This window comes from Mauremys mutica, chromosome 3 (genome assembly GCF_020497125.1).
Source record: "Mauremys mutica isolate MM-2020 ecotype Southern chromosome 3, ASM2049712v1, whole genome shotgun sequence".
Taxonomy (NCBI): Eukaryota; Metazoa; Chordata; order Testudines; family Geoemydidae; genus Mauremys; species Mauremys mutica.
The window spans coordinates 98,822,212-98,837,967 of NC_059074.1; the positions used below are offsets into that span (position 1 = coordinate 98,822,212).

Sequence of the window (15,756 nt, forward strand, 5' to 3'; positions counted from 1 at the left end):
ACTGACATCCACATTCCTGGGGCCAGCCAGGAAGAGTTTATAAATGCTGCTGGCCTCAAGTGTCTCACAGTGGACATGTGTCACAGAGGGCTGAATCCCCCCTTACCCTGAGGCTTGGGCTGGTGCAGAGCCTGAGGGAGGTGGCTTGCCCCACCTCTTGCCTGCCCTGAAACACCTCCTGCCCCAGGAGCACCTGTGGAGCGGGGGGGAAGGGGCATTCTTCACCTGGGAATATACCCGGGGGGGGGCTGCTTTGTAGCCCCTTTGTGCTGACACAGCCAACACAGTGGGCTTGCAAGGCGACCATGAATGGGCCCATATGGAGCACACTATGCCACTGGTCCACAGTCTGTGTTGTCTGCATATTAGTTTCCAACTGGAGTTGGTTTTGACCTATATAGGTTACATCCATGTATCATATCTACCCATGTGCTAGCGCTGCAATCATACTCAGGAGGTTCTCAGGCTAACAGTCATCCAGTAAAGAAGGGCAGAAGCTAGTGATGGGACAGTGGCTGGAAAAGCGCCTATAGGTTTCTTTTGGTTAAGTGATGGTAAACGTCAAGCAAAGGAGTCAACTGATGTACACAAGGGATGTGGGAATTTGCATAATCATAAGAGAAAGACATGCCCAGCTTGCATAGGACCCAGTCTAACTCCCTTTAAAGCCAATGGATATCTGTCAGTGAGTGTTGGATCAGGCACGAGACACTCCAAGGCCATATTCCCAGAGGCTGTTTATGCGCACAGTTTTACTAAAATCATTGGAATGTTGCCAGCTGAGGATCTGGCCCCAATTCTGGAAATTTCAGAGTGTCTTTCAACTAAGCCCTAGTCCCTCCAGGTCTTAGATGAAAGTCCCTTAGCAACATCTGTTTTCTAACTGCCTGATCATTATGCTTTGGGTTTACCCTTCTAAAAGCATCTTACTCAGCATCTTACCCTGGAAGCTGGCCCTCCTCCTCTGGATGCTTCAGATACCTAACTAGGAGCAATCATCGCTTTCAGAATATAACAAACCATAGATTTCACATCCATTAACAAGTTTAAAAATGTGGAACATAGAAAACAGAGGCATCATTATGATTTAAATTTCTAAAAACAGTAAAAATCTATTATAACAAATGATACTAGTGCACTTTTCAAGTAAAACTGGTAAAAGCATTTTAACTTTACAATAATGCCTCTGGATTTAGATTTCATAGGTATTTGGTGTCTTTCAAACCCCAGACAATGTTTATTTATTGCCTTTAAAGCCAATCACTGTTTACATAACACCATTAGTCTTGAAGAAAGGGATCGTGGAACAGCCCTGAAACAGGTGCAGTAGTTTTTAATGCAGCTCAAGTTGGATGGCTTTCCTGCAAAAATGAACTGATTTTCTTCTTGTTATAATCTCATGAGCAGAGCCCACTTTGGCATGTTGGCAAAAGCAAACATGTATTAGGATGTAAGTAGGCTGCATTTGCCTTGCCCATCGCAATCTGTGCTGGGGAGAGCTAACATATGGAATTTGCCTTTCACAACTTCCCATTTTTAAAGGGTTCATCGGGGCTACTGGAAAAAAAGCACCAGATGTGATAAAACACTGCAATAATTGCTTGGTAATTTTCCAGCCCCAAATTTTAGTATAGTTTATTGACACAAGCACCAGGCTTCTCTTCCTTCCTTTGTGCTGACCCAGCATTTTGGCAGCTCTCCCAGTTGTTCACAGTTCTTACCAGCAAAAGGTTTGCTGAGAGCAGGAGAGGGTAAGATTAATAATCCTTCTGGAAACATAAGAATTGTGTGGGGCTCATTTCTACCCCTCTCTCTCTTTTTACATTGTTTATGTTTTGTTATTCATCGTTCCTGTTTTTATCCCTGTTAGCTATTTCTCCAAAATACTTTCTAAAATTTTGAGGTGGTTAATCAGTCTTCCTGTCTATGCAGCTACAAAGTGTCCAGCATAATATCTAGATCGGGGTGGGCAAACTACAGCCCACGAGCTACATCTGGCCCATCAGGGCTTTGGATCCAGCCCACAGGAGTGCCACCCCAGTGGCACCGTGGGCCCTGCGCCGCTCCCAGAAGCAGCCAGCACCATGTCCCTGCGGCCCCTGGGGGCAGGGGCAGAGGGCTCCATGTGCTGCCCTCGCCTCCAGGCACCACCCCCCACAGCTCCCATTCATAGAATCATACACTTTAAGGTCAGAAGGGACCATTATGATCATCTAATCTGACCTCCTGCACAACGCAGGCCACAGAATCTCACCCACTCACTCCTGTATCAAACCTGTGTCTGAGCCATTGAAGTCCTCAAATCATAGTTTAAAGACTTCAAGGTGCAAAGAACCTTCCGCGGCCAATGGGAGCTTTGGGGGAGGTACCCACAGGCAAGTGCAGCATGAGGCGCCCTCTGCCTCCCCAACCCCAGGGGCCACAGGGACATGGTGCTGGCCACTTCCGGGAGTGGCACGGGGTCAGGGCAGGCAGACAGGGAACCTGCCCTGGCCTCCGTGCACGCCGCCCCCAGAGCCGCTCCAGGTAAGCGGCGCCGGGCTGCACCCTGCACCTCTCCTACACCCCAACTCCCTGCCCTGAGCCCCCTGCCTCACCCTGCACCCCTCCTGCACCCCAAACCTCTGCCCTGAGCCCCCTGCTGTACCCCACATCCCTCCTGCACCCCAACCCCTGCCCTGAGCCCCCTTCCGCACTCTGCACCCCTCCCCTGAGCCCCCTCCTCCACCCCAACCCCTTTCCCTGAGCCCCCTCAAACACCCTGCAGCCCTCCTCTGCCCACACTCCCTCCCATACCCTAACCCCCTGCCCTGGCCCTGCATGCAATTTCCCCACCCAAATGTGGCCCTCGGGCCAAAATGTTTCCCCATCCCTGATCTAGATGCTCTCCAATCACTTGTTTGGGTTTTTTTTGTTTTTTTGTTTTTTTTTAAGGAAAGAGTAAGTCTCTAGAAAAATAACAGAAGTATTTAGGCCAAATTCAGGACTTGAGTGGCTGGAACTATGACTTCATTGTACCTTTATGGCCCAGAGTACTGTTGCAAGAGGTGAGCAGCTACATAGTCCCAACAGGAGCTCCAGGAGACATGCAAACCAGCCACAACCCCTTACTACGGGGGCTGGAGAGCTACTGTCAAGCACAAGGGGTGAAATCCGGATTCACTGAAATCAGTGGGAGTTTTGCAATTGATTTTAAGGAGGCCAAGATTTCATCAAAGGGCTGCAATTAGGCCCTGTCCCTGTGTGGGCTGGTCTTTATGCCCTCTCTCTGTACCTCACCCTGTTGTTCAACTGGACAGGGCAGGGCAGAACCTACCCCTAAAGGCAGGGAACTCCCCCCTACTTTCTGTTCTCTCCATGAATATAGTCAAACACGGATATTTTCTCTCACTTTGAGCCCTAAATATATAGCAAATCCTTACATTTTTCTTAGTTCTTTTGCTCTCTCCTCTTTACTGATGAGCTTATCCACAGCTCTTGTTTCTTGTGCTGAAAGTGCAGAAGAGAGACAACCAAGGGGATAAAAATGAAGAGCTGAGAATCAGCCATTACAGCGGACCTTTATCAAATTGTTCTGCTGTAAAATCATCACAAGATTTACCAGACTTTTCAAAGGACACCATCCATAAATGCATTTTAAAATGTTACAAACTTGGAAAGATGTGGGCCACAGCTACATTCATCCAGTTTATCCAGTGGCTTTTTTTTCTCTGAAATGTTACTGAAAACGTGGACCTGTTCTTCAGTATGCTGTGAAGCTAAGACACTATGGAACACACACAAAAAAAAAAAAAGAGCAGAGGAGCTGCTCAGCATTACCATCTTTCACTTCATCTTGAGCTTCATTTTTATTCTCTATTGCTGTCACAGATGAGGGCTCACTCTCACCAGAGACCTAAAAAAGCAAAAAGAAACCAAGCCATCTTTAAGCTCAAATACCAATAGCTTATTACAGCAAATGACAGAATGTAAGCAACTCCTTTGGCCCTGATCTTGTGTGTAGGTAGACTTGCAACCCAGGAGAGCCCCTCTGAAGTCAGTGGGACTCCATAGGGGTGCAGCAGTCCACCCATGGACTGTCAGTTGTGGGACTGGGGTGTTTGATAGGAGCCTCTTAATCAGACATGGGACATAAGAAATTAAGTCCCTCAACCAGAAACACAATTAGACACAAACTTAGTTCTGGTGTCACTACTGCTTCACCATAATATGCAAAATGAATGGGAAAGGCTAGAATTTGAATTAAAGCCACAGTCTGCACTAGCACGGATGTAGAGGGGAGATTATATATAATATAGGCACAGAACTGGGACTCAGGAGACCTGAGTTCAATTCCTGGCTCTGCCCCTGGCCTGCTGTGTGACCTTCGGCAAGTCACTTTAACCTCACAGTGGCTCAGTTTCTTTATCTGTAAAAGAGGCATATAACGCTGACCTCCTTTGTAAAGTGCTTTGAGATGTTCGGGTGAAAAGCACTATATAGGAATTAGGTATTATTATTATATTATTTCAATGGGAGCTCCCAGGAGGAATTCTGATTGACTCAGCCCAAAAGTGCAAGCTGCAGCAGAAGCACTGTCACCCTGGTGCAGAATGTAGCATGCACTCCCTCCTGTAATTTGATGGGTCCAGGACAGCTCTGGCCCTGCTGTCATCCCAGTCCTTGTGGGGGGAGGCTAGCAATGTTAGCTGTGCATACTGTTTGCATTCCCAGCAACAGTATCGCTGGGCCATTCCACAAAGGGACAAGAGGGAGGGAGGACAAAGGCCACTTGTGCCATTTGTACTCCCATAGAGCAGCCTTGCAGGGCCAACTACAATCCAGCCCTGAGTTTGTAAACAAACAAGACTTGTGAAGTTCCATTGCTTGTTTATGTCTAAGATTATTATGGATACAGTATTCAGAATTTGCCAGGAAATCTTTATACTCATGGTCCATACAGTTTCTTATTTCCATATTAAAGTTTTATTAACTCCCTGCACAGCCCAGAATGTTTACTAGATGCTGTGTGATCTGGCTCTTGCCTGGCATTTTAGATAAATGCTGTACAGTCCAAGACTTGGGGAGAAGAGTGAACTGCAAAACTTTGGTAAAAAAGCAAGTCAGGTTCATTTTGTTTTAAAATCCAAGATCCTGAAAGGCAAATCCTACTCCTACCTCTGTGGGTGCAGAGAGCGCCAGAACTACTGCTGTTCCACAGTGCTGGGGTGGGGCGGAGCAGGAGGTAGGGGGGCTATTGAAGGGTATATGCAGTCCCAGTGCATAAAGAGCATAGCTCCAGAGGACCCTCAGTGAAGTCACACAGCTGCTCTTTGAGGACATGGCAGGGAAGGATGTCATGGAAGGATCCATGACTCTATAGCTTTTTCCCTGTCCTACCTCTTTACCGTTGGTAGAGGAGGGATACAAAAGATAAGCAGAAGCTGTATTAGGTTGGAGTATCAGCAGCAGAGTGGCTTCACTCGTGTTTTGTGGCATAGAAGGGACAGTGGTAGGAAGATTTTTTTTTGTTTTTTGTTTTTTTTAATTTAGACCCTTCTCTTTGGTACATGCTGCAGGATTACAGGTACTTGTTTGTGCTGCATAATTTATGGCTTGAATACAAGAACTTAAATGTCCTTTTTCATGCTGAATTAACACAGTTAAGAGTGAAATGACACTGCTCTAAACTGCATTTGATCCCACCTCTGCGATGTAACAGTATAACAATGTATAACATATTAACACAACTTCACTTTTTGGTATAACCTGTTTCATACAAAATTGGGCCCCAGAATGTTTTGCGGAATTAACTGTCCCAAGTCCCATATTCCCCTCTCCATCCATATGCAGAGGGGAGCTTGATCTTGGTGAAGGGGAAGTTCTGTCTCTGCAGCATGTATCTTACAAACTTCCTCTGGAGAATTTTAGTTCCACGGTGTTAGAAGGGATGGGTCAAATGTGGGGGGGGAAATCAACCGGTCTTGGTTTCTCCACCTCGCTGCCACCACTTGAAGTATAATGCTCAGGAACAAAAATGAGGGCAAGTGGCCACAAAGCAAATGTCAAGGAACCAGGCCTCCATGTGGATGGCCTTGCGCCACCATCAGATCAGTGTCTTCTCCCAGCTGAAGGCCTAGCTGCTGCTTTGGCGGGCTGGAGGGGAGAAGAGGTCAAACCCCAACCCTCTCAACAGAAAAATTACCAGGCAACTCCCTAAACTGAATCCAAGTTTCTTCTCCCATGTGTGGCTTACTCCTGTGTAGGGAAGAATAGCTCTTCCTTTTTATGTTTAATATTTTCTTTTGAAAACTCCACTCTATGTGCTAAAAGTATTCAGCATTGGCCTAACCTTGCTGCCACTGAAGTCAATGGGAGTTTTACTATTGACTTTAGGGAGCAGAGTTAGGCCAGTACTGAACCCTTCTGAAAAGGCCAGCCAGTGATTTAGCAGAGCAGAACAAAGCCAAACCACACTAAGGAGCTTACTTTTTCCTTTGAATCACTTTGTTGCCTGAAGATATCTCTGACGTCAGGAACCTGGTACGGCTTGTTTTTTTTCCTCAGGGTTTGTGAGACAGTCTCCACTCGCTTCTGTACTGCTGCTGTCTGAGTTCGTGTCAATGTGGACAGAAACACCATGCTGTCTAGGGACTCTCCTGTGCTCTCACTAAAAAGGTTTGACAGCCCAGCTTCCTTTAACCACTCTTCTTCCAACTCTCCCTCTGTGCCAGGAGAGAAGAGAAAAATCAAAGGACATGAATGCTAGATTTTGGGTCTGAGCTCTGTAGCTGAGCACAATGGGTTAAAGTCACACAGTGTAGTCTGTGTGAACCTACAGGAAAAGGTCCAGGAGGATCTGCAAGTGGAGTGCAATTCTTAGCATGGTCACACATTCTATTAAGGGGATGCTTATGGTGTCTAAACAGTTAATAGGTGATTAACCTTTTTAAAAAAAAATATTTTACTGTAGATTGTGATAGTCTGCCAAGTCAACAGGTGATCTATAACAGTCTATAGCACCTTAAGCTGAGGTGCTTATAACCATCTATCTCATAACATGCTTATTAATTTTATGAATTAATCCTTCATAAGCATTTACAAACATGACCCTTACTGCGCTTCACTGTTTCAACTTCTAACTAAGCAGTACAGATCTGTTTATCTGACAGCTGTCCCTATTCCAGTGGAGGGGGGTGGGAGGAAGCTTGAAAGCCTTTAACCAGCACCGCTTTATTTATAGTTCAGTGCTCAATCTTTTTATACCATTAACTTAAATTTGTTTGCCTTGTTTTTTTAGTACATTAATTCCTATAGCTTTTCACTAGTGTGATCTAGTTCAATTTGATCAGGGGTGATTCAATCTAATAGGCGATTTTAATGCAATTTTTAATTATCTCTACTGATGCCATCTCTCATCAGTACTGATATCCAGTAAGATGATCATTGCTTTGTTGTTTCTAGCTGATAATGTATCTTAAGGCAGAAGGCATCTGTTAATTATTGCAATTGACCAAGAGTGTAATATAACTTGTACGCTTCAAACAAATGTTTACATAATGGTGCTTGATTAAAAATTGCTACCAAACCCTGTACTGATGTGGAGTGGATTGTACTGACCTTTGATGTTGCCCTCAAGTTTTTAATGGTCATTAAGTATATAGAGCTGGAGTCTCATGTCAGTTAAGTCAATGGAGTAGCCCTGGATTGACATCAGTTTATCTGAGATATGAATCTGGCACATACTCTTCAATATGGTTATTCATTGTAGCCTAGTTTCTCTTAAACCCCAGTGAGCATCTTTGTATTCATGGACAAGTGAAAGAGTAGAGCTCTTACTGAACAGCAGCAGAGTCCGTATTAAGCATTTGTTACTGCACTGGGGCCATTGCCTGAACTTCTTACTCTGACAAAACTCAGGGGAAAGTGCCTACGGGAGCTAGTATGAACACAAGGCTCCCTGAAAGTCTATGAGACTTGTGATCTTAACTCACTGATCATCTATGAAAATCCCACCCCAAAACTTTAATTTACCATTTTCAGAATTGTGTGGGGGGGTTTCCTAACAATTTTATATCTTCGGGGGAAGCACACACCATATTGTTGAAAATAAATCCTTACTTTACATTTACATTACTTTTACATTCTGGTATTCAGGGCTTTGGATCTTTATTGGAAAAGTCGTCGGTTGCCATATTGGATCAGTCCACCTCATCCATAATCCTGTCTCCGACAGGAACTTGTACCTGATTTTTCACAGGAAGGTCTAAAACCCCCATCATAGATTATACCATGTCACAACTGTAGCAGTTGTTGCTTCTTAAACCCAGGCAGTCAGTGGTTGGCTTCTGTTCTGAAGCATGAGATTGTATGCCCATTATGCAATTTTATCTTACCTATTGTAATTACGAATTGTATTAACAAATCCTTTTCTTCTTAAAATACAAGAATATAAATCTGTCTATAAAGTTTAAACTAGTATAATCTGAAAATAAAGAACATCTGGAAATACCTTTTAAGGAAAATAAAACTGGTATTTTATCTCTTCTGGCATAACTCTCTTTAAGGACAGATTTTTTTTTTTAAAGCAGGCACTAATTTTGGGTACCTCATTTTTTGGGTGTCCATTTAAGGCACCCAAGGCCTGGTTTGTAGAAGTGCTGGGTACCTCCTATTGACTCATTTGGAGTTGTTGGATCCTCAGCACCTCTGAAAATAAATCCTAAGGTGTCTCAAAATCAGTGGCCACTAAAATAATCGTTCATCAAAATGTTACCATCAGGCTCTTTCACCACAACCACTTCTTGCTCTCTATGATTATTTTTGCTGGTTTCATGGATGTTCTCAAGTTCTTTCCAATAGTCATCCATAGACAACTCATCCAAGGAATCCTGGGAACTTGAGCGGTCAATTTGTGGCCTCTCTGTGGACTTCTTAGAGTTGTCATGGTTCATTGTATACTGGCCAGATCTGCGGCTATAAGAATACACAAACAAATTAATCTTCAGTAAATAATTCAGAGTGCAAGATATAGCGATATCAGAACAGACAGTCAGTATTAACTGACAAAGATATAAAAGCAAACTTAACACTGAAATGAACAACAAGACACTAATTACACTTTGTCTGGTATGTTTTAAATTAACATCTCCACTATGCACATCTTCTAAATCTGGAAGCCCACCAGAGCATTTTCATGGAGGCCAAGTACTGGGGGGAAGGGAGAACAGAATGGATCCCAAGTTCTCTGAAATTAATCTGAGTTTTATTAAAAGTTTCACTAGTTTTAACAATATCCCAAATTTAGCTCCACTGATGTTAAATAACAGGAGATGTTTTCCCAGTAACTAGCAATCATTTCTTCTCCAGCTCCACTATGAATTACATCTCTGTCCATGAGTGTCTGCATATAAAGATAAACTTCTAAAATATGAGCAAATTTCCAAGGGTGATTTATGTTGAAAAACAAGCTGCTTGATAATTAAATGAGGAAGTGCTTGGTATTCAAATTGTGGATAAGGCATTACCGATGCAGCTCCTCCTGATGAAGATATTGATTACTTGTCCTCAATAACATTCAGAAGAGGCAAGGTTCATGGCCTAATACAACTGTTCTGGCTGAGAGGAAGGGGAGTTTTCACATTAATACATGTTTTAGATTATTCATAAATTTCAACATCAATTTTGTTACTTACAATGTATACTAAGCCAGGTTTTTCCATCCAAGTAACATGCTAATCATAGAATATTAGGGTTGGAAGAGACCTCAGGGGGTCAGCTTGTCCAATCCCCTGCTCAAACAGGACCACCACAAACTAAATCATCCCAGCCAGGGCTTTGTCAAGCCAGGCCTTAAAAACCTCTAAGGATGGAGATTCCACCACCTCCCTAGGTAACCCATTCCAGTACTTCACCACCCTCCTAGTGAAATAGTGTTTCCTAAAATCCAACCTAGACCTCCCCCACTGCAACTTAAGACCAATGCTTCTTGTTCTGTCATCTGTCATCACTGAGAACAGCCGAGATCCATCCTCTTTGGAAACCCCTTCAGGTAGTTGAAGTCTACTATCAAATCCCCCCTCACTCTTCTCTTCTGCAGACTAAATAACCCCAGTTCCCTCAGCCTCTCCTCATAAGTCATGTGCCCCAGCCCCCTAATCATTTTCATTGCCCTCTGCTGGACTCTCTCCAATTTGTCCATATCCCTTCTGTAGTGTGGGGACCAAAACTGGACACAATACTCCAGATGTGGCCTCCCCAGGGCCGAATAGAGGGGGATAATCACTTCCCTCGATCTGCTGGCAATGCTCTTACTAATACAGCCCAATATGCCATTGGCCTTCTTGGCAACAAGGGCACACTACTGACTCATATCCAGCTTCTCATCCACTGTAATCCCCAGGTCCTTTTCTGCAGAACTGCTGCTTAGCTAGTCGGTCCCCAGCCTGTAGCCGTGCATGGGATTCTTCCTTCCTAAGTGCAGGACTCTGCACTTGTTGTTGTCGAACCTCATCAGATTTCTTTTGGCCCAATCTTCCAATTCATCTAGGTCACTCTGGACCCTATCCCTACCCTCTAGCGCAGGGGTCGACAACCTTTCAGAAGTGGTGTGCCGAGTCTTCATTTATTGACTCTGATTTAAGGTTTCGCGTGCCAGTAATACATGTTAACATTTTTAGAAAGTCTCTTTCAATAAGTCTATAATATATAACTAAACTATTGTTGTATGTAAAGTAAATAAGGTTTTTAAACTGTTTAAGAAGCTTCATTTAAAATTAAATTAAAATGCAGAGCCCCCCGGATGGGCGGCCAGGACCCGGGCAGTGTGAGTGCCACTGAAAATCAGCCCATGTGCTGCCTTCGGCGCGCGTGCCATAGGTTGCCTACCCCTGGGTCTAGCGTATCAACCTCTCCCCGCAGCTTAGTGTCATCTGCAAACTTGCTGAGGGTGCAATCCATCCCATCATCCAGACCATTAATAAAGATGTTGAACAAAACCAGCCCCATGATACTGCTTGATACCGGCTGCCAACTAGACATGGAACCGTTGATCACTACCCATTGAGCCTGATGCTCTAGCCAGCTTTTAATCCACCTTATAGTCCATTCATCCAATCCATACTTCTTTAACTTGCTGGCAAGAATACTGTGAGAGACCTTATCAAAAGCTTTGCTAAAGTCAAGATGTATCACATCTACCGCTTTCCCCATATCCACAGAGCGAGTTATCTCATCATAGAAGGCCATCAGGTTGGTCACCACGACTTGCCCTTGGTGAATCCTGATCATTTTGAAGCACATGGAGGAGAAGAAGGTGGTTTCCTTGAGGACCTGCTCCATGATTTTGCTGGGGACTAAAGTGAGGCTGACCAGTCTGTAGTTCCCCAGGTTCTCTTTCTTCCCTTATTTAAATATGGACACTATATTTGCCTTTTTCCAATCATCCGGGACCTCCCCTGATTGCCATGAATTTTCAAAGATAATGGCCAATCGCTCTGCAATCACATCAGCCAACTCCCTCAGCAACCTTGGATGCATTAGATCTGGACCTATAGATTTGTGCATGTCCAGCTTTTCTAAATAGTCCTTAACCTGTTCTTTCCCCACTGAGGGCTGCTCACCACCTCCCCATACTGTGTTGCCCAGTGCAGCAGTGTGGGAGCTGACCTTGTCTGTGAAGACAGAGGCAAAAAAAAGCATTGAGTACTTCAGCTTTTTCCACATCACCTGTCAGTAGATTGCCTCCCCCAATCAGTAAAGGTCCCACACTTTCCCTGACCATCTTCTTGTTGCTAACATAGCTGTAGAAACCTTTCTTGTTACCCTTCACATCTCTTGCTAGCTGCAACTCCAGTTGTGCCTTGCCCTTCCTGATTACACCCCTGCATGCTCTAGCAATATTTTTATACTCCTCCCTTGTCATCTATCCAAATTTCCACTTATTTTAAGCTTCCTTTTTAAGTTTAAGCTCACTGAAGTTTTCACTGTTAAGCCAAGCTGGTCGCGTGCCATATTTGCTATTCTTTCTGCACATTGGGATGGTTTGTTCCTGTGCCCTCAATAAGGCTTCTTTAAAATACAGCCAGCTTTCCTGGACTCCTTTCTCCCTCATATTAACCTCCCAGGGGATCCTGCCCATCAGTTCCCAAAGGGAATCTAAGTCTGCTTTTCTGAAATCCAGGGTCCATATTTTGCTACTCTCCTTTCTTCCTTTTGTGAGGATCCTGAACTCAACCATCTCATGGTCACTGCTGCCTAGGTTGCCACCCACTTCTACTTCCCCTTCCAATTCTTCCCTGTTTGTAAGCAGCAGATCAAGAGGGGGACATGGCCCCTAGTTGGTTCCTCCAGCACTTGCACCAGGAAGTTGTCCCCAACACTCTCCAAAAACTTCCTGGGTTGTCTGTGCATTGCTGTATTGCTTTCCCAGAAGATGTCAGGGTGATTGAAATACTCCATTAGAACCAGGGCCTGTGATCTGGAAACTTCAGTTAGTTGTCTGCCATACTGAACAGTTATTTCTGTAAACCTAGTGCTTCCTTTGAACTGGACCCTGAGCGACCAATGACAGAGGAAAGATGGACTGGTAGTTAGTGCGCTAGTCTAGGACTTTGGAGATCTGGGCTCAAGCCTCTGCTCTGCCACAGACTTAGTGTGACCTTGCAGTGTTAGCTTGTGGCATAACTTGAATGTTGCCCCTAACCAGACTGTCCTCTGCACACACAAATCACTAGCTCAAGTTAAATGGCTTTTTAAACTGTGAGCGAACTGGCCCATCAGTGGATGTGGGTTAAACTGCGAGTGCTGCTGATGCTGGAACTAGTAATGAAGTGGGGACTTCGCTACTCTATGCCGCTATTCCAATTACTGCGGGCAGCCCAAGTGGCGTTTTGCAGCGTGGTTACTCACACTCGAACTAGCCTAACTCAAGAGGCGTTAACCAGTGTAGATAATTTGAGCTAACACTGCAGTGAGGATGAGCCCACTGTCTCTCTGTGCCCCAGTTATCTGCCTGTAAAATGGAGATAACAGTACTTTCCTACCTCAGCGTTGAGGATAAACACATTAAAGATTGTGAGGTGCTTAGAAACTATGGGCTTGCCAAACACCAGCTTGCCACACAGTAACATCATATGTGGACATTTTCAAGTAGTGCCAAGCCACACTCTGGGACTTCCTGTGAGCGATAACAGTGTCCACGTGGACTTTGCTGCACAGCAACCTGGTGCGCTGCAGATTCACACCCTGGCTTGCTGCACAGTAATCTGCAGTGTTGACAAGCCCTAAAATGGACAGAATCAAGTTATTTTATAAATTCTGACAAAGCTTCAGTGTGTCATGGGGGGAGAGGGTTATACAAGACACGCTGCTCATTTTGAAGACTGGGTTTCTCTGTCACAACGCAACATCTGTTTCTCCATAAAAACGTTCAAGTAGTAAAATGTCTGCTGTTATATAAAAATAAATTTTTGGCTTAAAGACTGGCTGAAAATAACTGCTACAAATCACTACATTTCTGTTGTTTAGCTCCTCAAAACATGAAGTTTGCTTAGTGAATTATATGAGTAATGTGTTCATTCTGACTGGCTGCAGCTGAGTTCAGTGGGAAGTATTGTTTGCCTCTAATGAACCAGCTAGATAGCATCTGGATATGTAAATCTCTGCTTTCTGATTGCATTAAAAGATGAGTATGAACTTTATCTCCCATATGTAAATTTAAATTTAAAAAAAAAATCAAAAGCATAACTGCTTTTTTTTTATTGCCTTAATGGGAGAAATATCCAGATATTTCCAACTAAGACATTCAGAATGAATGTAACAGCCAAATCACTTTATGCTGTAATGAAGACAGATCTTCAAAGATAAAATAGGAACAGGCTGGGTCAGTACTTGAATGGGATATCTCAAAGGGTTTGTGGAAAGTTGAGGACTTGATACAGTAGATAGAAATTTCCCCCTGATTCTGTTCTGGACTGTCTATATTGAATTTCATCTGCCATTATAATGTTCATAATTTTCACTCAGCTAGCTTTGTTAGGTCCCTCTTAAGTTCTTTGCAGGCTTCTCTATGGGTGACCTAAATAATTTCATCTGCAAAATTTACCACTGCTGTTGTCCTCTTGTCCTCATTTTCCAGATAAGTAATACATGTTAAATAATACAGTCTTACTACGATTCCTTGGGAAACCCTGCCATTAACCTCTTTCCATACTGAAAATTGACAATATATTCGTTCCCTGTTTTCCATCTATTCACAAGTTTTTCTAATCAAAACAAAAAAGTTTGCCTCTCACTGGATGACTGCTTTCTTAATAGTTTTTTTTTTTTTTAACAGCTCAACCAGTCTCTAATTCTTTCAGTACTCCTGGATTGATACCACCTGGCTCCACTGATACTGGATTTTAAGGGTTTGATCTTGCTCCCACTGAATTATCAGTTTGTTCTAGGATAGTATGTCCCCTTTAACTTCTCAATCCCTGACAGTGCCTCTTCTTTATTACCTTCAACAACAAGCTTTGGGATAGCTATCTTCCTTAGTACCACTATCTGTGGTAAAGAATTTTTGAAGGGTTCATTTTTTGCTTGAATAAACTTTTTGTGTCTTGCCATTCATCCACATGCTTTTCCTTTGCCCTCCTGCTTCCTTTATTGTTTAAAGCTATGCACAATTTCTATAACCTTAATGATAGTGTGCGTGGTTTTCGTGGGGACAGGGGAAGTTAACACCACTATAGTTTGCTAAAGTAGCCCTCATGATGAGTCTAAGAAATGTATTTAGCTTTTGTTTCTTGTCTCTTTCTAGCTTGCTTCTTCACTACTTTTAAACTCACTCTTCCAATATAGTTTGATAGTACAGTCCTAGATTTTGGTACAGTCCAGTAAACAATTGTTCAGAACTATAATTAACAGTTTTTGGAAAGTGCAGAAATCTTTTACATTTTAAGTGGTAGAGAAGGGAAAACTGCTGAATAAAATGTAACATTTAGTGAGCTGCTACCTCCAGATTTGCTTAAATAGTAAGAGTGAAATCCTGGCCCCATAAAGCCAATGGCAAAACTCCTATTGACTTCAGCAAAGATTTCATCCTATGGGTGCAAAGTTCACTACTATGTCATTCAAGTTACAGGTAATTCTTCCTGCCAGTTGAATACACTAATCAGCCAACAAACTGATACACAATTCCAGGAAGGAAATACAGATGAAATGGGTTATACAAGGGTTTCGGAACAACTTTAGAAGTCCTACATGTATGTGTGTCCAATTCATGATTTCTTTTATACCATATGTGCAGGGGTGAGCTGGAGCCGATTCGCACTGGTTCGCGCGAACCTGTTGTTAAATTTAGAAGCGGTTTTAGAACCGCTTGTTAACTAGCTTCCCTGCGAGGGAAGCTTTGATGGGCTCTGCCTGGGAAGCCTGTAATTCCTCCTCCTGGCCGCCCGGGGGCGCTGCGCTGTGCTGCGAGAGCCATGTGAGCTGCCTCCTGGCCCTGTTGCTGCTCCTGCTCTTTGGAGCTATGGCCCTGGGGCTCCTGCTGCTGCCTGGTGAGTCCCCGGCTGCGTCCTGCTGCTCCCAGCCCCCCCCCGTGTGAGTATCTGCGCCCCTCCCCCGCCTTCCCTGCCCGCAGCCGCCCCCTGCCCACAGCCGCCCTCTGCCAGCCCCAGCCAGTCCCTGCCCCCAGCCACCCACAGCCGCCCTCTGCCCGCAGCCACCCCCTGCCCCCAGCCACCTGCCCCCAGCCGCCCCCAGCCGCCCTCTGCCCGCAGCCAGCCCCTG

The 15,756-nt window shown here is 44.2% G+C and overlaps 1 protein-coding gene across 3 annotated transcripts in view; it reads right to left on the reverse strand.

Annotated features, from left to right (window-relative positions):
- ARHGAP18 (Rho GTPase activating protein 18) overlaps positions 1 to 15,756 on the reverse strand; it is a 94,423-nt gene that overhangs the window by 42,464 nt on the left and 36,203 nt on the right. For all 3 annotated transcript variants that reach the window (XM_045011278.1, XM_045011277.1, XM_045011279.1), the window contains 3 exons: positions 8,756 to 8,955; positions 6,469 to 6,704; positions 3,820 to 3,895 (listed from right to left, as the gene is read on the reverse strand). In XM_045011278.1, the coding sequence (XP_044867213.1) occupies positions 3,820 to 3,895; positions 6,469 to 6,704; positions 8,756 to 8,955 (512 nt within the window). The remainder of the gene's footprint in view (positions 1 to 3,819; positions 3,896 to 6,468; positions 6,705 to 8,755; positions 8,956 to 15,756) is intronic.